General features: G+C 42.2%; 2 protein-coding genes across 3 annotated transcripts in view; one reads left to right on the top strand and one right to left on the bottom strand.

Moving 5' to 3' along the window:
- The first annotated feature begins 2,187 nt into the window (after positions 1–2,187).
- On the top strand, positions 2,188–12,160 carry LOC106568989 (transcription initiation factor IIB). Its single transcript, XM_014139922.2, is given in 8 exon segments — positions 2,188–2,274; positions 3,637–3,749; positions 9,947–10,080; positions 10,373–10,519; positions 10,695–10,824; positions 11,155–11,436; positions 11,759–11,841; positions 11,843–12,160. Coding segments are annotated over 8 exon segments (957 nt in total). The 5' UTR covers positions 2,188–2,257; the 3' UTR covers positions 11,894–12,160.
- Positions 12,161–14,076: 1,916 nt separating this feature from the next.
- The window catches only part of LOC106568990 (serine/threonine-protein kinase N2), a 56,899-nt gene continuing 45,531 nt past the window's right edge, over positions 14,077–25,444 (bottom strand). For both annotated transcript variants that reach the window (XM_014139924.2, XM_014139923.2), the window contains exons 11-22: positions 23,074–23,230; positions 21,226–21,364; positions 20,794–20,942; positions 20,342–20,417; positions 20,120–20,211; positions 18,888–19,064; positions 18,172–18,234; positions 18,008–18,084; positions 17,163–17,305; positions 16,776–16,883; positions 16,500–16,580; positions 14,077–16,253 (exon numbers count right to left, since the gene is read on the bottom strand). In XM_014139924.2, coding sequence (XP_013995399.1) covers positions 16,050–16,253; positions 16,500–16,580; positions 16,776–16,883; positions 17,163–17,305; positions 18,008–18,084; positions 18,172–18,234; positions 18,888–19,064; positions 20,120–20,211; positions 20,342–20,417; positions 20,794–20,942; positions 21,226–21,364; positions 23,074–23,230 — 1,466 coding nt within the window. In that variant the 3' untranslated portion in view covers positions 14,077–16,049. The remainder of the gene's footprint in view (positions 16,254–16,499; positions 16,581–16,775; positions 16,884–17,162; positions 17,306–18,007; positions 18,085–18,171; positions 18,235–18,887; positions 19,065–20,119; positions 20,212–20,341; positions 20,418–20,793; positions 20,943–21,225; positions 21,365–23,073; positions 23,231–25,444) is intronic.

The following is a 25,444-nucleotide window of genomic DNA, read 5'->3' as shown; positions in this document are numbered from 1 at the left end:
CCATTTACTCCATTCCGGACATTATCATGAGTCATCCTACCCTCAGCAGCCTGCAATGGTAAGAACATGTAAATCAAATCAAATTGAATTTGTCACATGCGGCGAATACAACAGGTTAAATGCTTACTTACAAGCCCAAACCAATATATATATATAATAAACTTACAAATAAATATAAGAATAAGAAAAAAAAGTAACAAATAATTAAAGAGTAGCAGTAATATAGCGAGGCTATATACAGGGGATACTGGTACAGAGTCAATGTGCGGGGGCAGCGGTTAGTCGAGGTAATTGAGGTAATATGTACATGTAGGTAGAGTTATTAAAGTGACTATGCATAGATAATAACAGAGAGTAGCAGCAGTGTAAAAAAAAGGGGGGGGGGGCAATGCAAATAGTCTGGGTAGCCATTTGATTTGATGTTCAGGAGTCTTATGGCTTGGGGGTAGAAGCTGTTTAGAAGCCTCTTGGACCTAGACTTGGCGCTCCGGTACCACTTGCCATGTACTGTCTACCTGTATGGTGTTCTGTGTGACTCATTGAGAGTGTTGTTTGTGTTTATCAGTGCAGATGAGATAATAACCGTTGTGCTGCTGTGGCTATGGGCAGAGGATCCAACAGAGGTCCCTCAGATGGGACTCAGGGACTCACACCACACAGTGCTGGCAGCATTAGCAACAGTTGGATGAGATTGCTCACCAGGATGATGCATCGCCATTAGTGTGACATCATCACTAGTGTGTCACTAGTGTGTTGCTTGCATCAACCAATGGTTGCGTGCCACGTCATTGACTGTGTCATCGACTGACAGATTGCTATAATATATGCCATGTGGTTGATCGCGGCACTAGTTCCGACAAGCACATGAACAATGTGATGTGGTTAGCTGATACGTAAAATACATATCCAGGCGTCCTGGTGTTGTCAGATCTGGCAGGCGTCAGCAATGCCTTACCTTTGAGAATCTCAGATATTCAGAGGAATGAATCTTTACATAATTGATATAAATTCCTTCTGTATGTTGATTCATCATGAGACTTTAGTACAATAATAATATGATTTAGTATTTAGCATTTGAAAAAGCCTAAAAGAGCCTTTAATAATGGCCATATCTGACATTTTTGGATTTAGCTCCACCTGCTGTTGTCTTACAGGTTAAAGGAGAATAATTCTATTCACCTCCTACTAGTCTTCAATGTCATTGGACATCGTGCAATTTAATAAAATATGTGCTGCTGACAAGGCTTGTTTATTTATGGCAATGTAATCCATTAATCAATGTAATCCAAACAGCTCAAGGTGCATGCCACAGTCAATGTAATACAGTCACAAATGATTTGTGAAACACTTGATTTCTCTTTAAATTCTCTGTCAATGGATCTCTTGCCAATGACTCATTATGTGGTGGTTGTCCAACCAGAGATTTTGAGGTCAATAGTACAGGGGTTGTGTCGGCGAGAGAGAATCAAGGCAATACAGTCCGAGACTAGCACGAGGATAGGGGCACAGGCTGGCACACAGAGACAATGCCATCTCTGACAGCTTCATAGACAGGCCTGTCTGCTATGGCTCTTACAAAGTGAGACTGCTGTATTGCCTGCTCAGAGTTGAGTCAGTTTGTTGAATGGGGTTAAGTAAGGTTATGCCACTACCATTGCTGTTTGAGCACATTTTCCAATTATGTTTTCCCATGTAGGCAACATGGTACACATAACCCAGCATGTAAGTGCTTTTTTTCTTTAGTGGCTGGCAAGTGGAATATTAATCTCTGATGGGAACAGGGTTGGGGGATTTGTTCCAGCTGCCCAGCTTGAAGAGGTGTGGGCTAGTATTCATTGCAAAAATAAGTAAGCATGTAATAATAAGATTATAAAGAAAAAGTAAAGTTTGAGACACACAAACACACAAAAATCCACAAGTTTGTTAAAATAGTTTTGCCTTTTGGTTGCACTTGATTATCTTTATTCACTTCCATGATATGCTCAGTGACTAAAGGTGACACGGTTAGGAAGTAATATGATTTCATTTGATAATGATAGTAATTTTATCCATTTTGAAGGGTCAAAAGCATTGGTCTGTGACAGTACATTATACTTTTACAAGTAGCCTACATCCAGTCCTCATATTTGAATCGCTTTTTTTTTTTTTAAGTCTGAGCCTTTTGCCCTTCCGTCGTCATTTAACCACGTGGGCCAAAATACATATATAAAAGGTAGAAGAAGCCATTGTTCGCGATATAAAGAAGTAGTTAGCGAACATGGCGTCAACAAGCCGGTGTGTACAATATGTATCCCAAGCTGTTTTCTGTGTTTTGCATCACTGTCTTTTCATATGGGAAAGTGAAAGTTATTGAACAATGGGTGGTGATGGCGAGCAACACGGAGAGACGGTTGTTTCTAAGTGTTTTCCATCATAGCCACCGGAATGTCCATTACTGACTTTTAGCTAACCTTCGCTAGCCTACCAAAAACACTAACGTTATCAAATCACATTTTTACACATTGTCTCGATCGTATATCATGTCAACTTGATCATACTGTTTGTAAACATCCGATATAACGTTAGGTAGCGCAACATGATATCTAACTTCCAAATCACGATGCAAACGCGTGTGTCAATAAGCAATGTTTTAGGGATGGGTGATGTCGCAACTTCGCAAGGTGATGTTGTCTGGCCAGCGCAGCTGGCTAAATCCAATTTGCTAGCAACATTAATGTATTTACAGTAGCCGAGTGTCAACGGACTCTTAGACAGTGATTTAATCATGAGAGGTTTTCAGCCATTGAATAGATAATTGTCACAAGGACACTGCAAGTTGATTGGGTTGTTTAACCAGCCATTTATTTCACTGGCTGTCTCAAAATAGCTTGTTTTCACTAGTGAAAGGTTGCCACCAAGTCCGTTCGCTAAATGGGTTATGTTTTCGTATTGTAGAATCGAATTGGTGTCGAGGATAATTGTCTGAAACGCTGGAAGCCCATTTTTTGGGGTCCCATTGTCCAACGTTTTTTGGCCACATCACCACTGAATCATAATTTAGCTTGGAAACTCATTTACATTATGTTGACACAATCTCTGCAGTGGCTTTTCTGTATTAGTCTTGTAGTAGGCCTACTTCCCAGTCTATTTATCTTGGTATGCATATACATATTCGACCAATAAACAAGTAACATTATGACTGGTGTTGATGCTTGTGAACAGTTACTGTTGTAAAACATGCAGCCAGAATTGCTTTTGCAACATTGTATGTCATTTTCAGAAGTGCCTTTTGTTTTTATATTATTAAAGGTAAATATGATCCTCATATTTCTCAGATTAAGGGAAAGACAGTCTGACATGTTTAACAATTTGTGTACAATTTTAACAGGCCTATAAGATTTCCCTGTCGTTATCATAATTTGACAACTCACTAAACAACATACTTTCTCACCTTGAGCAGTGTCAACCGGCTTTATCCACTGTGCAGTGTTCACAGGAGTGTATAGAGTTAAGTAAATGAATACCATGTCGTTGGCAGTAAACCAGTTTATGGAGATAAGTACAATCACACCCAGTGCTGGGTTAACTCTCACTAGGCAGGGTCAAAGGTAAGAGGTCACTGTTGGCTGACCTCTGGGATGTATTCTTTACTTGCAGTGGAGACGCCCTGGCCCTTCCTAAAGTGCAGTGCCCCAACCACCCAGACGCCATGCTTGTAGAAGACTACAGAGCAGGGGATATGATCTGCCCCGAGTGTGGCCTTGTAGTTGGTGAGTGATAGGTTGCACACACACACAGCATATGTTTTACTATCCTTGTGGGGACCTAAAATGTATTTCCATTCAAAATCCTGTGTTCCCTAACCTTAACCCCTAAACCTAACCCTTATTCTAAACCTAACCCCTTTGCGGTAGGTAAATAGCGTAACATAACATACACAGAGGCCTTATGTACTTTATTTTCTCTAATTCGCTTTCATTTCTTATAACCGACAATAACTTTTGAACATCGGATCAGCAGTTACTTACCCTAATTCCGGCTTCAACTTTGACTGATCTGCCCTGGGTTCTTTCTGTAATTCCGACCCAATTTTCGGGGTACCCAAGAGAAACCGCCAGTGTTAGAGGCATGAGAGGGGACATCCTGGCGAGATTAAGGTGAAAGGAGAACTGGCTACCTCTTCCCTTCATTCTATTGGCCAATTGATAATAAGATGGATGACCTCCGATCACGGCTTTGCTACCAACGGGACTCTCGAACCTGCAATATTCTCAGCTTTTTTTCCTCGAACGTGCAATATTCTCAGCTTTTTTAAAACATTGCTTTCGGACAAGACCCCCCATGGCTATCCAACTCGATGGATTCTCCATTAACCGAGCGGACAGGACAGTAGAGTCAGGGAAATCGAGAGGGGAGCGATGAGCCTCTTAATCAACAACAAATGGCGTTCTGACTCGAGCGCAGTGGTAGTCTCAACCCATTGTTCACAAGTCTTGGAATACCTGATTGTCAAATGCCGACCCTTCTACCTCCCGAGGGAGTTTTCAGCTGTTATCGTGACTGTTGGATAAATTCCACCTCAGGACATGAAATCTAACAAGCTGGCACTTAACCAACTGTACGAGGCTGTAAACAAGCAAGAAAACTTACATCCGGAAGCTGACTGCCTTGTTAATTCCGCGTCATTAGGACATGTGATGCCCAACTTCCATGAACATGTCTCCTTTGCCACTAGGGGCGATAGTCCTAGACCACTGTTACTCTACCCACAAGCAAGCATACAAAGCCCTCCCTCGTTCGTGATTCGGCGAGTCAGATCATGACTCCTGCTTCCTGTTTGCAAGCAGAAGCTCAAACAATACCCGTGACTCGTTCCTTTGAGAAATGGTCATCAGAATCAGAGATTATGCTACAGAATTGCTTTGCTAACGCTGATTGAAATATGTTCCAATACTCCGTCTATAACATCGATGAGCTAACCACCTCTGTCACTGGCTTCATAAGGAAATGCATTGGCGACGTCCCAACAGTGAAGGTTCGCTGCTTCCCCATTCAAAAGCCCCTGGAGTAACACAGAGGTTGGCGCTAAACTAAAGGACAGGGCTACTGCACATAGAGCCATCGCAGACAACCCTGATGCTACGGCTGAGGACAGGAACAAGTACAACAACCTCTCCCTCAACGTCACCAAATAGCTGATCGTGGACTACAGGAAACGGGGGGGCGAGCACGACCCCATCCACATCGACAGGGCTGCAATGGAGCGGGTCGAAAGCTTCAAGTTCCTCGGGGTCCAAATCACTGAGAACTTAAAATGGTTCAAGCGCACAGTCGTGAAGAAGGCGTGACAGCGGCTCTCCCCCTCAGGAAGTTTGGCATGGGCCCTCAGATCCTTAAAGTTCTACAGCTACACCATCGAGAGCATCTTGACAAAATCACTACCCGGACTGAGTTGACCCTTTAATGCATTTTTATTTCCTCAATTACGCTGCTGCTACTCTGTTTATCATACATCCTGATGCCTAGTCACCTTACCCCTATACATATCTACCTCTATCACTCCAGTATTCCTGCACGTTGTTCTATATGGTATTGGAACTGACCTTGTATATAGCGCTTACTTTCTCGTTTTCTTATTTATTTTCTTTATTTCTTGTGTGTTTTTGTTCGTCCTTGTGTTATTTGTTAGTACTACATTGATATTGATCGCTGGATTGTTGGGTTTAGAAAGGCATTTCACTGTACTTGTGCCCGTGACATTAAAACTTGAAACTTCTGGGCCTACACTTCTATAGACACAGTCCTAACCTCTTGTTCAGGGGGAGTGATGTGTTTGTGCTGTTATTATGACATGTGACTTGAGTAGCAAGGCCCTTACAGATGTCCTCCAGCGATTTTGGAATTGTTCATGTTGAAAAGATATATCCCAAGTATAAATACAGTAAAGTACACACACGAAAGGGTAAAAAAAGAAATTGGGAGCAGAGGGGGACTAAAGACGTCATGTATGACCTGTCACATAGCTAGAGTGCATAATACCAGGAAAAGATAGAAACATAACATCCTCTCAAAGATACAATAGAATCAAATCTGTCCACGCCTTCCTTAGACGGCTTTGGAAAGCCATCCTAGTTAGAGCAACAGATTACAGGCCTCTATCTGAACATAACAGTCCTATGGGACTCCCATTTTGAGTCCCTTTCAGAAAGTATTCAGACCCCGTTATAGCCTTTTTTCTCAAATGGATTAAATCGTTTTTTCCCCCCCTCATCAATCTACACACAATACCCCATAATGACAAAGCAAAGACATGTTTTTAGATTTTTTTGCAAATGTATAAAAAAAAACGGAAATATTACAGTTACATAAGTATTCAGACCCTTTACTCAGTACTTTGTTGAAGCACCTTTGGCAGCGATTACAGCCTCGAGTCTTCTTGGGTATGACGCTACAAGCTTGGCATACCTGTATTTGGGGAGTTTCTCCCATTCTTCTCTGACACTCTGTCAGGTTTGATGGGGAGCATCACTGCACAGCTATTTTCAGGTCTCTCCAGAGATGTTCGACCGGGTTCAAGTCCCCGGCTTTGGCTGGGCGACTCAAGGACATTCAGAAACTTGTCCCGAAGCCACTTCTGCGTTGTCTTGGCTGTGTGCTTAGTGTCGTTAACCTTTATTTAACTTGGCAAGTCAGTTAAGAACAAATTCTTATTTTACAATGACTGCCAAACCCTCCCCTAACCTGGACGACGCTGGGCCAATTGTGCGCCACCCTATGGGACTCCCGATCATGGCCGGTTATGATACAGCCAAGAATCGAACAAGGGTCTGTAATGACGCCTCTAGCACTGAGATGCAGTGCCTTAGACCGCTGCACCACTCGGGATCTCTCTGTACTTTGGTCCTTTCATTTTTCCCTCGATCCTGACTAGTCTCCCAGTACCTGCCGCTGAAAAACATCTCAGCAGCATGACGCTGCCACAGCCATGCTTCACCGTAGGGATGGTGCCAGGTTTCCTCCAGAAGTGACGCTTGGTATTCAGGCCAACGAGTTCAATCTTGGTTTCATCAGACCAGAGAATCTTGTTTCTCATGGTCTGAGAATCCTTTAGGTGCCTTTTGGAAAATTCTTGTGCCTTTTACTGAGGAGTGGCTTCCGTCTGGTCACTCTACCATAAAGGCTTGATTGGTGGAGTGCTGCAGAGGTGGTTGTCCTTCTGGAAGGTTCTCCCATCTCCACAGAGGAAGTCTAGAGCTCTATAAGAGTGACCATCGGGTTCTTGGTCACCTCCCTGACCAAGGCCCTTCTCCACCGATTGCTTGGTTTGGCCGGGCTGCCAGCTCTAAGAAGAGTGTTGGTGGTTCCAAACTTCTTCCATTTAAGAATGATGCACGTCTCTGTGTTCTATGGGACCTTCAATGCTGCAGAAATGTTTTGGTACTCTTCCCCAGATCTGTGCCTCAACACAATCCTGTCTCGGAGCTCTACGGACAATTCCTTCGACCTCATGGCTTGGTTTTTGCTCTGACATGCACTGTCAACTGTGGAACCTTATATAGACAGACAGGTGTGTGCCTTTCCAAATCATGTCCAATCAATTGAATTTAGCACAGGTAGACTCCAAGTTGTAGAAACATCTCAAGGATGATCAATGGAAACAGGATGGACCTGAGTCTCATAGCAAAGGGTCTGAATACTTATGTACGGTTGAAGTCGGAAGTTACATACACCTTAGCCAAATACATTTAAACTCAGTTTTTCACAATTCCTGACATTTAATTCTAGTAAAAATTCCCTGTCTTAGGTCAGTTAGGATCACCACTTTATTTTAAGAATGTGAAATGTCAGAATAATAGTTGAGAGAATGATTTATTTCAGCTTTTATTTCTTTCATCACATTCTCAGTGGGTCAGAAGTTTAAATACACTCAATTAGAATCTGGTAGCATTGCCTTTAAACGTTTTGCGTAGCCTTCCACAAGCTTCCCACAATAAGTTGGGTGAATTTTGTCCCATTCCTCCTGACAGAACTGGTGTAACTGAGTCAGGTTTGTAGCCATTTTACCATAACTTTGAAGTATGCTTGGGATCATTGTCCATTTGGAAGACCCATTTGCGACTAAACTTTAACTTCCTGTCTGATGTCTTGAGATGTTGCTTCAATATATCCACATCATTTTCCTCCCTCATGACACCATCTATTTTGTGAATTGCACCAGTCCCTCCTGCAGCAAAGCACCCCCACAACATGATGCTGCCACCCCCGTGCTTCATGGTTGGGATGGTGTTCATCGGCTTGCAAGCCTCCCCCTTTTTCCTCCAAACATAACGATGGTTATAATGGCCAAACAGTTGTATTTTTGTTTCATCAGACCAGAGGACATTTCTCCAAATAGTACGATTTTTGTCCCCATGTGCAGTTGCAAACCGTAGTCTGGCTTTTTTTTTTTTTTACTGTAGATATAGATAATTTTGTACCTGTTTTTTCCAGCATCTTCACAAGGTCCTTTGCTGTTGTTCTGGGATTGATTTGCACTTTTCGCACCAAAGTACATTCATCTCTAGGAGACAGAACGCGTCTCCTTCCCGAGCGGTATGACGGCTGCGTGGTCCCATGGTGTTTATACTTGCGTACTATTGTTTGTACAGACGAACGTAGTACCTTCAGGCGTTTGGAAATTGGTCTTGGCTGATTTGTTTTGATTTTTCCATGATGTCAAGAAAAGAGGCACTGAGTTTGAAGGTAGGCCTTGAAATGCATCCACAGGTACACCTCCAATTGACTCAAATGATGTCAATTAGAAGCTTCTAAAGCCATGACATCATTTTCTGGACTTTTCAAAGCTGTTTAAAGGCACAGTCAATTTAGTGTATGTAATCTTCTGACCCACTGGATTTGTGATACAGTGAATTATAAGTGAAATAATCTGTCTGTAAACAATTGTTGGACAAATGACTTGTGTCATGCACAAAGTAGATGTCCTAACCGACTTGCCAAAACTATAGTTTGTTAACAAGAAATTTGTGGAGTGGTTGAAAAACGAGTTTTAATGACTCCAACCTAAGTGTATGTAAACTTCCGACTTCAACTGTAGATACTATTCTTATTTACATTTATGAAGTGTTGGCCCTGGTCCCAATGTCACTGAATACCGCTTCCCTTCCTAATATTGAATTTCCTCTTCTCTTTATGTCACAAAAGGAAGGACTTAAATAAGTAAAATAATGCTTCCACCAAGTTATTTTATTTAACAAGACAAGTCAGTTAAGAACAAACGGCCTACCAGAAGGTAAAAGGCCTCCTGCAGGGACAGGGGTGGGATTAAACATAAAATAAAAATATAGGACAAAACACACATCACGACAAGAGAGACACCACAACATTACACAAAGAGAGACCTAAGAAAACATCATAGCATGGCAGAAGAACATGAAAACACTGCATGGTAGCAACACAACATGATAGCAATACAACATGGTAGCAGCACAACACATGGTACAAACATTATTTTGCACAGACAACAGCACAAAGGGCAGGAAAGTAGAGACAACAATACATCACGCTATTATGCTATGATGGTGAAATCAATACAGTGGGTGCTTGATGTTTATCGCTTTTACCTCCTTTATGTATTCATGTAAGTGCTCAAGGAGATAAAGTAAGGTAAATGGTGAAAGGAAGTTGTTTAAACATATTTGAGCTTAGCCCCATGTAGTTTTTATTTATTTATTTAACCTTTATTTAACTAGGCAAGTCAGTAAAGAACAAATTCTTATTTACAATGACGGCCTAACCCCTGCCAAACCCTAACAAGGACGATGCTGGGCCAATTGTGCGCCGCACTATGGGACTCCCAATCACGGCCAGTTGTGATACAGCCTGGAATCGAACCAGGGTCTGTAGTGACACCTCTACCACTTAGACCGCTGCGCCACTCGGGAGCCCAGTAATTTGTGTGGTTCCCCAGGTGACAGGGTGATTGACGTCGGCTCAGAGTGGAGGACCTTCACCAATGAGAAAGCCACCAAAGACCCGTCTAGAGTGGGCGACGCCCAGAACCCACTCCTCAACGGGGGAGACTTGACCACCATGATCAGCAAGGTAAGTACACACTTTGGCCATCTTACCTGGCGCCACAACTGGCACAGAGTCCCTGCCACCTAGCTAAAGTCACCACTTACAGAGAAAGATGCTTAAAACTATTTTTATGTTTGTGGTCTTAGTGGCGCCAGACAAAGAAATTCAATGAAAATAAAATGTCTGCTCCCCTTTTTTTGTGTGATATGGTCTTCATCAGGTTCCACAGGTTTCCATAAGATACTTATTCTCGTAAGATTTACCAGGTAGTAAGTCTATATCACTCATGGTTCCAACAATTCTGTTGTCACCATAGGGAACAGGCGCGGCTAGTTTTGACGAGTTCGGCAACTCCAAGTACCAGAACCGGCGGACCATGAGCAGTTCAGACCGTGCCATGCTAAACGCCTTCAAAGAGATTACCACCATGGCCGACCGGATCAACCTACCAAGGAACATCATAGTGAGTCCCGTTCTCTCTTCTACTTTCATTTGTTTAGCTTTTGTGGAACCTAGTAGCTAGCTAGCTAACTGATTCATCTATTTCCAAAACTCAAGTTCTTTGGCAGATTTTCTCTGAACTAAACTATATGAATGTTCACAGCAAACTGAGGGTAAATGGTGTCTTTGACCCACAGGACCGAACAAATAACTTATTTAAGCAAGTGTACGAACAGAAGAGCCTGAAGGGGCGGGCCAACGACGCCATCGCATCAGCCTGCCTTTACATCGCCTGCAGACAAGAGGGCGTGCCTCGGACGTTTAAAGGTGAGCTCCTCTAAAGAGGATGTTTAGAGCATGGAATTACATATCGAATCATCTATATCATCTATGGTTTTAAGATCATATTAGCATGTTCCAAGCAACGTCTTGGAGAGTGAGTGCTTGTGCTGGTTCTTACGGTCGCTACAAATTTTAAATCAAGACTTCACGGTTATGAAATTTACCTGGATCGTGTTCATTAGGCACCAAACAGAAGAAAACTGACTGAAACAGGGATTTTTATTTTCGTCTTCAAATGTTTTCCCTTGCATGTCTTATTAAAACCACCCTGAAGGTTTCACTAATGACTCCCTTGTTGTCATCCATCCCCCGCAGAGATCTGCGCTGTGTCCCGCATCTCCAAGAAGGAGATCGGCCGCTGCTTCAAGCTGATCCTCAAGGCCCTGGAGACCAGCGTGGACCTCATCACCACCGGAGACTTCATGTCCCGCTTCTGCTCCAACCTGGGTCTGCCTAAGCAGGTGCAGATGGCGGCCACTTACATCGCCCGGAAGGCCGTGGAGCAGGACCTGGTGCCCGGCAGGAGCCCCATCTCTGTGGCCGCCGCCGCCATCTACATGGCCTCTCAGGCCTCCGCCGAGAAGAAGACCCAGAAAGGTGAGGTTGTGGGTGGGAGGATGGTGGAGATAGTGGTGGTGGTTGTCTTTTTAAGGTCTTCTTGATGGGCTGAATCTGAACTATTTGTGTTTGTCTATAAACTTTAAAACATGGTTCAGTAAATTTCAGGCACGAACAACAGCACAACAGTGGGCCGTTTGTGGTCCACACTTGTATTTCTGACTTGAGAGCTCACACAAACTCTTTCTGAATGTTCAGGAACTCATATTTCTGATAGTTCTGAGAACACAATTATCAACAATGGTCTGAAGACTTAAAGCACCAGTAGTCATTTCTGCAAATCCTCTCCCTTTTTGGACAGAGATTGGAGACATCGCCGGTGTGGCAGACGTCACAATCAGACAGTCGTACCGACTCATCTACCCCCGCGCAGCCGACCTCTTCCCCCCCGGACTTCAAATTCGACACCCCTGTGGACAAACTGCCCCAGCTGTGAAGACCCACTCGCTCCGACGACATTTTAAAGGTTCTCTTTCTAGTTTTTATTCTATTAGAGATTCCCCCCCCCCCTTGTTAATTAACTTAAGACTTCAGGCCATTGTGAAGGCACTTTTTGCTGGAATACAGACAAGTACAGGACACACATTCCAATACTTAAAAAAAATGAGATTGCAAACTGTACTTACAGTATTTCATTTGAGTGTATATATACTGTATATATATGTCCAAGTGAGAAAATGTAATTGGTGTTTGCAATATTAGACTGGTTTCATACCATATACATTTTCTTTTGTAGGAAATGCAGGTTCTATTTTGTTAGCTTGTTTGCTTTGTATTAAGTAAATTAAATGCTTTTCTGAAAAGCATGTTGAACACCTCATGCATTGATTAACATTAAACTTTGTTTACAGAATGAGATTTTTTCTGTGTGTTGACTCTAATACTGCTTATGTACCATTTGGAGTGTTAAGAAACTTTTCTCTATTACTAAGCTGAAGTTCCATTGAGTACATTGATCAGTACCTCTCTGGCCTTTGAGGATAGCCCAAGTTGATCTAGCTTCAGCTAGTCTCGTTCCCACCGCCTGGTGTACAGTTGTGGGCCTAGCATAGCAAATAAAGCAAGCGTTCAACACAGCATTGCATCTTAAAAAAAAAAAAAAAGTATTTTAAGGGAGTCAAAGGTCATCTGGCTTTCATTACATCACATAGTTGCAAAGTTGAACATGACTGAACGTTACACTGTAGCTTAATAAGGGGAACTTGCTTTCAATGCTTCTCCTGGGTGAATGAAGGTAAATTAGTGCCAACTACTCTGCTGCCAGAGATGTAGATACTTATAAGACAGATCACATTTTAGTTATCCACTTACCTTGACTTCAAAGGACCATGCACTGAACAAAAATATAAATGCAACATGTAAAGTGTTGGTCCCAAAAAATCCCAGAAATGTTATATTTCTCTCAAATTTTGTGCACAAATTTGTTTATATCCCTGTTAGTGAGCATTTCTCCTTTTGCCAAGATAATCCATCCACCTAACGGGGTGGTATATCAAGAAGCTGATTAAACAGCATGATCATTACACAGGTGCACCTTGTGCTGGTGGCAATAAAAGGGTGCTGAGGAGTATTTCTGTCTAATAAAGCCCTTTTGTTGGGAAAAAACTAATTATGATTGGCTGGGCCTGGCTCCCCAGTGGGTGGGCCTATGCTCTCCCAGACCCACCCATGCCTGCACCCCTGCCTCGTCGTGAAATCCATAGATTAGGGCCTAATTCATTTATTTCAATTGACTGATTTCCTTATGAATTGTAACTCAGTAAAATCTTTGAAATTGTTGGATATTGCATTTATATTTTTGTTCAGTATATTTCCATGCTATTTCTCAAAAGCCAGCCCCAGCTTGGTCTGAGTCGTAAGCCTCGTTTATACCTGGTGCTAATATGTATCCTTTGTCCCGATCTTGTCCACATTCTGATTGTGCCCATATTTTCACATGGTGGTAGCCTATTAAAATGTGTCTCATATTTGTCCTCTGACACGTTCCTGGTTCATCCCTGTATGCAAATTATTTAACAGCTATTCTTTGAAAGAGATATTGATGCCATAAGTCGATGGTGCCACCTGTCAATGTTTTTAGAAGACAGAATAATTATTTAAATGTGTTCACCATCTACACTTGTAAAATATCAAGGCACAATGCATGCCTGACTACCTCTGAGGGTGGCCAGGAACATCACAATCTGATCAAAATGCGTCTTTTAATCATCTACACCCATCTGAAAATGTGGGCACAATCAGAATGGAGGACAAGATCAGGACAAAGGATGCATGGTAGAACCAGGTATAAAAGGGGCTATAGAGAATGATAGAGGCCTCTAGTGGCCAAAAGGCTGTTTAAGCATGTGGCAGCGCCATTTTAACATATACACTGCGTGGGAATTCCTATGGGTTGTAACCTGAAAGGCGCTGCCTTATGCTGTCACATACGCTATAAAATGGCACAGATGAGTCCTCTATGGTCTGAGTTCAGTAAGATATATAGTCTCTGGGACATGGATGGACAGTGGACTGCCATAGTATGTTGATGGCCAGTTCTACGGGAGATTCTTAAAGCAAAGACAGCAGAGTTGTGTGAGTGATGTGCTGACACCAATAGAATACGATATGCAAAGGAAGTAGCACCACTCCAACGACGTTTAATTTGTGCATTCATGATAGGCGACAAACGACGACTGCAAAATGCTTCTTTACACCAGGTTCAACAGTCTTGTGTAACTTCAATGTGGTGTACCATTAAAAAAAGGTTGTATGTCTGTAACATGCTCAAACAGCCCCCCCCAAAAAAACTGTACAATCTTTTTTCATAATTACGCTAAACATAGATAATTCAAAAATATCTTGATAAAATTAGTACTTTCAGCTTAATTGTGTGTACATATATATAAAATATACCCTGCCCTCCCTTGTAGTGATTCATTTACATATTGTCTGCACAAACTGGCACTGAGCTTAGTTTACACTCCAGAGTCAAGTTTCCCCTAGAATTAGGTCCCCCCTTACCCAATCCTAACTTTAACCAAGAGGCAACTTCACCCATCACGGTTTTCCATAGTCCCACTGTCAGGACTGGAGGGATGGGTTTTGGTAATCAGCTGTACTGTATCAGTCACTTCAGATCCACCATTTGACCATGTCCAATCATTGCAGGCTGTGAGATCCCCTTGCTCTTGTATCTTCTTCAGTTAAGAGAATGATTGTGGTATTGAGGTTGGGATCAATTCTATTTCAACTCAGTCAATTCGGGGAGTGAATGGAAAGTCAACAGAAATACTAAATTCACTCTCGGCTTCAATTCGATTGGAATGAAACTGATAAACTCTGTTAGAAATGCTAGAGGAATTGATTCTACCCTCAAGAGTACAACATTGCTAGCTGAATGCATTGTTACCCCTCAAGAATTAGATCTGGGGCCGTATATATCAAGGGTCTCAGAGTAAGAGTGCTCATTCTGAATCAGGTCCCATATAAAATTATTTGCAATCCAAAAGGCAAAACTGATCCTAAATCGCGGCACTTTACTCCAAGACGCTTGGATACATATGGCCAGTGCTTTTTGGTGCTAGGAATCCACCAGAAGGAGCCATGTCAGGATAGGTCTCCGTAGTGTGTGTTACAAATGACCACGTTTAAAATGGTGCCGTCTCCGTTGATGTGTGGTATGCTGTGTAGTCTAGAACTGTTCTACCGCAATAATGACACTATTTCAACAACCATACAGCACTACATAAAGAAACCCTTAAAACGATACAGTTAAAGCTCATGTAAAACTGGCATGGGCACAGTACATGAGGGATAGAGTTTCTGTAAATCCACGACGACTAACACTAGATGCACCGCTTTTGTGATCATCCGTTTAAAAATAAAAGTTTTCTGGGCTCTATTCTTAGACATAGCTCTAAGCTTTGGTAGAAACAGGAACATTTTAAGGCATCTTTAAAATAAAAAAAAAATAAAAAACAACTGGGGGAGAGAAAGACCAGGATAAACTAAAAAGGAGACCTTGGGTTTCAAGTGACGAGGCAGTAGTAGTCAAGATGTTTGTTGTCTTTAACCTTAAGTGACGGTTCAGTGATAAAATGCTCAAAGCACTCATAATGCGTAATACAACATGGCATACATGTTAACCCTTACAGAAGTCATTTAGTTATGGCAGTGGGCTTGCGAAATGACTTGTTAAAAATACAGAGGAATACTATTCTGTACATGATAAAAAAAAACGTAACAATCATGTTATTCAATATCACGGTTATATTGCCGGCATTTCCTTTGACAGAGTTCACTTGACAACATTCTCAGTGGTCAGACAATAGACACGACATGCGCTGGAGGCCTCACTCCTCCTTTTTCCCCGCCGAAGTTTCTAAAGAGAAGAAAAATGTTGTTCTCTTTCTGTTAAAGAATAACCTCGGGGGTTCAGTTGTGGGGGGGGTCTTTAAATGGTAGAGTGACGTTTGATCCCCCGTTTTGCGACGTTGGTTTGGAAAAGAGGCGTTTAAAAAATGGTGAGCTACAGTCAGTCAGCGCTGTGTTGGTTGGTTCACAGTGTGTGTTTGTTCAACACATTTGGAGGAGGAGGGAAAAGGGGGGGGCTAACACCAGTCTGCGATGTAGTCAAAGTCAGAGAACATGTCCTGCTCGTCCCCGCTGAGCGCCCTAGGTTCTCTGGGTGGGGTCAGGATTGGCGCTTCTGAGGTAAATTCGTCATCGAAGTTGCTGACGTCGTTGGAGTCCTGGATGGTCGGGACAAATGGAGGCTTAACCTTCTTGGCCAGTAGTCCGTTCCAATCCATATTCTGGGGGGGGGGGGGAGAGAAAATGGGTGAGGAAATAGTGAATTTATGTCAACTCTCAGGATAGACTTGTACTGTATCATCCACCTCATGAGAAAAACTGTTTGCGACAATAACCAAGATTAGGCAAGTCTAATGAACAGGAGACTACATATGTCATTTTGTGGTATCCACATTGCCTAAAATTGTGGCTCTGTTTAGAATGTTGAAAGACATTAAATATGAGAAAGTAGAACATTCTTTACTTACTCTGAAGAACAGATGTTTTTTTACTTCCTCTGCGTCTCGCTCTCCTGCCCCCAGACGTCTTTCTGGACTCCTCCTCAAAAGCTACAAACAAAAAGAGCATAACAAAGTAGAATAAACACTGAAGCTGTAATTCAATGACGCAACTGTCTTTTGCTTCTTCTCATTTCACGCGTTCCGATTTCTGATGGCAGTAGTTTGAGGTGTTGTGTTTCATTAGGATCAATCTGAGGTTAGTGCACTATTTGAGGTGAGTTTATTAAGGGATCCAGAACCCACCCTTCTCATGACGGAGATAGCCTCCGTTGAGAGGAACCTTGGGTAGCGGACTTCATCGTTGACGATGCTGTCAAACACCTCCTCTTCATCATCCCCAGGGAAGGGAGACTGTGGGGTGGGCAAAAACGTTTTTTTTTCCAACATACAGTCAATGATATATAATATATATATTTTTGTTACATGGAATGTACTGACCAGACCGGCTATGTATATAATGTTAGAAAGGTCATGACAATTGTGATAAAGGCAACAAACCAAAAAATCATAATCTTGTCAATTCAATGCCAATATTCTAAAATATTCTGTTCTCAGAGCTGACAAAGTATTGACCAGTCATAACACTGAGTTGGTATCCATATGACAGGTGTGAAGGTGAGACCCACTAACCTCTCCAACCAGCATCTCAAAGATGAGGACCCCCAGACCCCACCAGTCCACAGCACGCGTGTACGACGTCTCCGTCAGAACCTCGGGGGCCAGGAACTCTGGCGTGCCACAGAACGTACTGGTGCGGTCCCTGAACCCCATTCCTGCCAGAATACACATAACCATGACACATGTTTAGTACAGAAACTTTACACGCAGACATGTAAATGATGGGTACTGAAGTTGCCTTTTTGGGTACTTTTTTTTTACCCATTTTTCTCCCCCAATTTCGTGGTATCCAATTGGTAGTTACAGTCTTGTCCCATCGCTGCAACTCCCGTACGGACTCGGGAGAGGCGAAGGTCAAGAGCTATGCGTCCTCCGAAACATGACCCCACCATGCTGCACTGTTTCTTGACACACTAACAGCTTAACCCGGAAGCCAGCCGCACCTGTACGGTACAGCTGGCAACCGAAGTCAGCGTGCATGCGCCCGGCCGCCACAAAGAGTCGCTAGAGCACAATGGGACAAGGACATCCCACCGGCAAAACCCTCCCCTAACCCGGACGACGCTGGGCCAATTGTGCGCCGCCTCATGGGTCTCCCAGTCGCGACACAGCCCGGGATCGAACCCGGATCTGTAATGAGGCCTCTAGCGATGCGACGCAGTGCCTTAGACTGCTGCGCCACTCGGGAGCCACCAGACATGTACGTTTGACACCAACATAAGGTTCAGATCAGCTGAGACCTTAGATATAGAGTTAAGGTTTTGACTGAGTCAGATGTAGGATATTATACATTTAATTTTACATTCAATGGTGTTGGAAAAGTGACATGAAGTTGAGGTTGTGTTTGTCCCACTTACCCTCTTTGCAAAGGCCAAAGTCAGCGATTTTTACATAGCCCTCAGTGTCCAATAGCAGATTGTCAAGCTTCAGATCTCTGAAAGTGAAACAAAGTCATGAGAATCACCATCAATATGTGTCATATCAGAGCATATATTCACCCAGTGAATGGAAATATGCTTACCTGTACACAATCTCATGTTCATGTAAAAACTGTAATCCCAATACGACACAAGCTGCATAAAATCTACCAAAGACAAAAAAATAAAAATAAACAGTTGGGGTCAGCAAAGAATCAGAGAAATCAGGAGAGAATCCACTTTACAATATATAAACTTTTATAATATGATGTAGGGTACAAGTGAATACAAGACACTGGATATGTGGGTGAGCAGTTAAGACACGAGTTCAAAGCCAATTGCGCAAGCATTATTGGTGAGGGGGCTCCTGAAAATAATCTCAGTGCAGCAGCAAAACATCAGTGTTCACAAAGCAAGTGAGCCTTTAAACCCCCCAAAACAACAAAAATGCAAGTCATGATTTTATGGGTTGCTTTGCATAATATTTGTATATTGACTAAGGTACACTGTAGCAAAAGCTTTTGCAAAAGGAAAATGAAAATCAGTGTTCCTATTGGACAAATCCAGGTAGTTCCTCCCTGTTTCGCTCTGCATCAAAAAGTTGTCTGCCTATTGAACAGGGCGGCAGGTAGCCAAGTGGTTTTAAGAGCGTCGGGCCAGTAACCAAAAGGTACAACAAAAAAACAACTCGGTGAACAATCTGACAATGTGCCCTTGAGCAAGGCACTGAACCCTAATTCCTCCTGTAAGTCACCCTGAAAAAGAGCATCTGCTAAATGACTAAAATGTAAAATGAACAGGACCCTGGTGTCACACTCACATGGCCCTGGGCTCGGAGAAGACGTCAGCGTGGATGTGCATCATCAGGTCTCCTCCGGCAGCGTACTCCATGACGAAGCACACGTGCTCCTGCGTCTGGAAGCAGGCGAAGAGGTTGACCAGGAACGGGTGGCGCACGCTGTTCACCGTCTCAAAGATACGTTTCTCACACATCAGACTGGAGGGGGGGAGAGAGAGAAACAAAAATGTAAGCCCCTGATACCTGAGCAAGATTCTTAGATTACAAAAGGTATTCAACGCTACTCAAATCCCATGTGTAAATCAATTCCTGAAATGAAAATGCATAATATACAATAAGTCATTTACCAGACGCTTTTATCCCAACGCGACCTACAGATATGTGTGCACACATTTGTTACGTATAGGCGCCCCATGGAATAGAACGAACTATCTTGGCGTTGAAAGAGCCATGCTCTACCAACTGAGCAACAGAGGACCAGAAAATAAATCAGCCCAAACTCTTGGGTCAGAAAGCTAAGCTAATATCTTATTCCCCAGGTGGAAAACGACAAACTGTTACAGGAGCAAATATGTAGAAATCACTCTGCCATTACATGGTTGCTAAAATTCTTAAAATGTTTGCCTAATTTCAGTTTAGGTGACAAAACAAGCAAAGAATCATTATATATTTTTAATAACCAAAAATATTATACTTCCGGCTGTTTGAAGCTGATGTACAATTTACTACAGCAGTACATTTCTTTTGCTAACCCCCACCGGGCCTTAAAAAGAATTCTGTCAGTTTGCATCTTCCAACTCGGTCTCTAGAAGCATTTGATGGATTTTCCAGGAATATATTTGTGAGGACACATTGAATTTCTGACATTCTTTGAAGGCTGTTAGAGAATACATTAGGGTCCTGTACGTAACACAAGGAAACTGACTATCCATTTTTTTTTAAATACACAAAAAGAATACGAAAATCCTTTATGAGCCTTCAACTTTACATTTATACCTACTCTTCACTGACAGACAAAACCATACTTTAACCCTGTTGATTGCTACTGATAGTTATATTACTACTAATCACACTGTCAGAGTACGTCATAGTATTTTCGGCTGTTTGAAGGTGATGTACAAAACCGAAAGCCGTAGTCAACTCTGAACTGAATAACACAGTTGAACAAAGGTAAGCTGTTACGCTCAGCAAACAGTTAAAAAGGCATCAGTATCAGCCCTAACTGGTTTAAGTGCTCAGGTTGAGCCCCGTACCTGTCCACCTCGTCACGAGCCACAATGTCTCCTTTCTTCAGGGCTTTGATGGCAAACATCTCTCCCGTGCTTTTATACTCGGCTAACAATACCTGTGTGGAGTGAGGGAAGAGAGGAGACATTTTAGGTAAGCTAGGTTTTTATTTTATTTTCAGAAACAGCTCCTTTCTCTAGAAGGGCTGTGAAAAGGATCGAGAAATGGGTTGGGTGTGTACTATGTACCTTTCCGAAATGACCACGACCAAGGACTGCAACACATTTGAAGTCTTTGAGACTAAACTGAAATTGTTCTTCTTCCCTGGAAATGGAGGTAGATATCATATTACATGGAAAAATACAAACTATTGCTTTCAATAAGCCCCCAAAGAAATCATGCATGTTCTCATGGAAGCTGGGCAAAATACACTGCCCCAATACATTAACTGTAACCAATCAAAAACCGATTAAAAGCAAGTCATGCATGCATCCGAGTTTCTCCCCAAACAGCATTGGAGTCGCAGATATTCAGCCTATTTGAGAGGACCAGTTTTTAAGAGAGGCACAGAATTGCTGATCTTGATCACATACCGAGTAGTTATTTGGGATGCAAGGTGATTTGTAGATGAGTGATTCTGCGCAGTCCAACCGCAACGTAGTCGTTCATCCAAACGTGCACATTGTTAAGTGAGCCATACCTTATCTCTGTGTCATTCTGTATGGCTGTGAGCTCCAGGTCTGGAGGCTGGATCTCCGGCTCTACTACGTTGTCTCGTCTGTCTAGGTCCGACGACTTCACCGCTATGCTGTTCCTCTTGTTCAAGAAGTCAAACGATGCCAGTGCATCCTGCAAAGACAGAGCACACTTCTTAGGAGGATTGGGGCAGTGGGGTTGTGTTCAGTATGGCAAACTGTAGTAAAATGTTTTGCAACGGAAAAATGTTCAGGTTCAGTACATCCCCCCCCCCGTTTAGCGTTTGTATTGTTATTTTACTGAACACGACTCAGGTTTCCATTGACAGTTGTTTCATGTTTTAATTCACTTGAACTGGGATGAACATTACCATATATGACTACATGTCACTACTTCCTCCAAATCGGGCATCTCCATGGTAACCCCATGTCCGTACCTGTACTTCCTCCTTGTCGGGCAGTTTGTTGTCCTGTGCCAGTGGTTCTCTGATGCCAGCGGGTAAAGGGTAGTGCTTGGGTCCCGAGGTGGGCTCTTTGTCAAAGTCCAGCTTGGTCACCAACGGGTCACTAATGTCACTGGAAGGGAAGGTGCCACATCTTAATTACAGAGGAATACAGTGCCTTGCAAAATTATTCAGACCCCTTCACATAGTGGGATTAAAATGTATTTGTCATTTTTTTGTCAACAAATAACACAAAATACTTGAATGTAAAATTGGAAGAAATTTGAAATAGTCATTGCATAAGTATTTGGCTCCCTGAGCCAATACATGTTAGAACCACATTTAACATGAATTACAGCTGTGAGTCTTCTTGGGTAAGTCTATAAGAGCTTTGCACACCTAGATTGTGCAATATTTGCCCATAATTCTTATCAAAATAGATTTTCAAGCACATGTAAGTCCACTCAGGAACATTCACAGTCTTCTTGGTAAGCAACTCCAGTGTAGATTTGGCCTTGTGTTGTAGGTTATTGTCCCGCTGAAAGATGAATTCCTCCCCCAGTCTCTGGAATAAAGCAGACTGAACAAGGTTTTCCTCTAGGATTTTGCCTGTGCTTAGCTACATCCCGTTTCTTGTCATCCTGAAAAAGTCCCCAGTATTTGCCAATGTCAAGCATACCCATACCATGATGCAGCCACCACCAATTCTTGAAAATAGCAGTTACTCAGTGATGTGTTCTGTTTACCCATAAATAAGGCTTTGGATTTAAGCCAAAAAGTGTATTCCTTTGCTGTGTTTTTGTTGCAGTATTACTTTAGTGGCTTATTGCATACAAATATTCCAAAACATGTATTGTATTGTGTATATTTGTATTCTTCTTTTCACTCTCTCATCTAGGTCCTTATTGTGGAGTCACTACAATGTTGTTGATCCTACATTTTCTTCCGTCACAGCCATTTAACTCTGTATCTGTTTTAAAATCACCAATGGCATCATGGTAACATCCCTGAGCAGTTTCATTCCTGTCCTGCGGCTCAGTTCAGAAAGATGACTGTATCTTTGATGTTTCTGGGTGGTTTAATACATCATCCACAGCATAATTATTAACTTGACCTTGCTTAAAGAGATATTCAATATCAGATTTGTTATTGTTACCCATCTACCAATCACTGCCCTTCTTTATGAGTCCTTTGAAAAGCTCCCTGGTCTTTGTGGTTTAATCTTTGCTTGAAATCCAATACTTTTTACATTGTAGTCATTTACCAGACGCTCTTATCCAGAACGACTTACAGTGGTGAGTTAATATATTTTCATACTGGTCCCCCGTGGGAATTGAACCCACAACCCTGGAGTTGAAAACACCATGCTCTGCCAACTGAGCCACACGAGTCAACCACCATTATTTCACACAGAGTGAGTCCACGTGTCTTATTATGTGATTTGTTAAGCCACATTTGACTCCTGAGCCAATTTTGGCTTGCCTAAACTAAGGAGCTGAATACTTATGCAACGACTATATTTAAGATGTGATTTTTAAAAATCTTAAATAAATACATTCCACTTTGACAAAGTATTTTGTGTAGATTGTAGACAACAAAAATGACAATTAAATGCATTTTAATCCCACTTTGTAACAAAATGTGAAGAAATCCAAGGGGTCTGAATACTTTTGCAAGGCATTGTATGTCTGTATTACACACTGTTTGCATGTGGGATAAAGACTTTAAGAAGGCATGTGACAGTGTGTGTCTGGCCCAGGTTGCCAAGTGCAGTCTGTTGGACCTATGTGCGTGTTTGTGTCTGTGTGTGTGTGTGTGTTCACGCCTGTTCTATATATATACCTGGTGGGTGTTGGAGATCCTGGAAGACTGCTGGGCCCGATCTCAGGCACCTGTGGGCTGTAGGAGTTAGTGCTGACTGTAGGTATGGCCCTTCTGACCAGGCGGCCCCAGGTGGCGATGTTGATGTTCATCTGAGGAGCACGCAGGAACGTCTTCCCTGAGGAGGGAACGCAGGATAGGTAAGTGACACACTAACCTCAACGCCGGTCACAAAGCCGGACGGGGAACACTAATCATCACAACACCCCTACAGGGCATGACCTTATGACCCCCAGGTGACCATGGAGATCATCACCTCACCACAATTTGATTACCTATATTTAGTGTAAAAGACCTAATTAAACCATACAAAGTGGACAACGAAAACTGAAGACAACTGTATGATTTCTCAGAGTAACGTGAAATGAATGTATATTTTCCATAAAAACATATAAAGTTTCTCTCTGTTTGGGCCAAGGTTATTATAGTAAACTAAACCTAATAATGATTAAAAAAAACTATTTAGTAATCTAATATAAAATAATTAACAAACCTGTTTGAAAAACTAAAACTATACCGAAACGATTACCTTCGACTCCAAAACGAACAAAAATAAAAACCATTATGAATGATGTTATGTTTTTGCCCTCGGCTTTGGCAAAAAATTCCAAAAAGGGGTTTCAAGCTAATGAATCTGGCAGGTAAATGCTGCCAGGAGATGGTGATGTTTCACTATCACTAGCTATCAAGGGGAAAAAAAACTCTGCTAGGTAGCTAACTTGATTCTTCTTACATGTACTACTAAAGTTAAAAAGCATTGGATTGGTGTAAACCCCTACTGGTGTGAACATGGGCGAGAGAGAGCTTCCTTCCGCCACATTTTTTGCACCAGTCCCTGTGTTAGTCCTTCTAAATCCAAGTCACATTGAGATTGAATTTATAATTTCAACCTCACCTAACCTGTGACCTTGGCTACGTTCAGATCCCAAACATTCTCAAACATTGCAGATTGAAATGCCATGAATAAAGCTGATGTGATTCCCTATTCTACATATCAAAAATACATGTTTGTTCTACATAGGCTATTTCTATCGGAACGTTCCAAAACGTTGCGTTCTGCTGAGCGCACACCTTATGTATACCCTATGAAAGTGACGTAATTTACCAGGAAGTAGCCTTGTAGTTTTTTAACTTCGTAGGATTTTTGAATAGTTTTCAAAAAGCGCAAAAACAGCCATTTTAATATTAATATCAAATCATTTCTGGGTAAGGACCTTAATTGTTTTCAATTAAAATGATAAAAAATAAGAAAAAATTGCTTCTTTACAAAGAGCAATTTCTCAAGAATTGCACACATTGTCACACATTATTCCAACCGCAGAGTGTGGAAATATATATATAAATATATATATATATAAAAAAAAAGAAAATCTTGGTTTTTGACTGTAATGGACCGCTTAATAAAAGGCATCTGGCAGAAGTAAATTCATCCACAACCATGAAAATAATTCGATATACAGTGCATTCGGAAAGTATTCAGACCCCTTGACTTTTTCCACATTGTTACGTTACAGCTTTATTCTAAAATGTATTAAATAGTTTTCCCCCCCTCATCAATCTTCACACGATACCCCATAATGAGAAAGCAAAAAACTGGTTTTTAGATTTTTTGCAAATGTATAAAAAAAACATTTACATAAGTATTCAGACCCACACTGCTTCTTGACACTGCTCGCTTAACCCGGAAGCCAGCCGCACCAATGTGACGGAGGAAACACCATACAACTGGTGACCAAAGTCAGCGCGCATGCGCCCAGCCCGCCACAAGGAGTCGCTCGAGAGACCGTGATGGGAAAAGGACATCCCGGCCGGCCAAAACCCTTCCCTAACCAGGACGACGCTGGGCCAATTGTGTGCCGCCTCATGGGTCTCCCGGTCACGGCCGGCTGCGACTCAGCCTGTTATTGAACCAGGGTCTGTAGTGACGCCTCTAGCACTGCGATGCAGTGCCTTAGACCACTGCGCCACTCGGGAGGCGAAAGGGTCTGAATACTTAGGTATATAAGTGATCTCTTTCTTATTTTTAATACATTTGCTAACATTTCTAAAAATCTGTTTTTGCTTTGTCATTATGGGTGTGTAGATGTGTAGATTGCTGAGGAAATTGTTGTATTTAATCCATTGAAGAAGGCTGTAACGTAATAAAATGTGGAAAAAGCCAAGGGGTCTGAATACTTTCCAACGGCACTGTATGTCTTAAAATGACCGCGTTTTCACAAATTATGATATAATCATCAAGCCCATTCAACAGATTAGGGGACAGGAACCGGAAGTATGAAGACGTCACTTGCACATTGTATTACTGCCCCCTAGTTGGAAGAAGTGACATCCC

Source organism: Salmo salar, chromosome ssa14, assembly GCF_905237065.1.
Source record: "Salmo salar chromosome ssa14, Ssal_v3.1, whole genome shotgun sequence".
Taxonomy (NCBI): domain Eukaryota; kingdom Metazoa; phylum Chordata; class Actinopteri; order Salmoniformes; family Salmonidae; genus Salmo; species Salmo salar.
The sequence above is the reverse complement of the archived record's forward strand: the minus strand, read 5'-3'. Positions and strand labels throughout refer to the sequence as shown.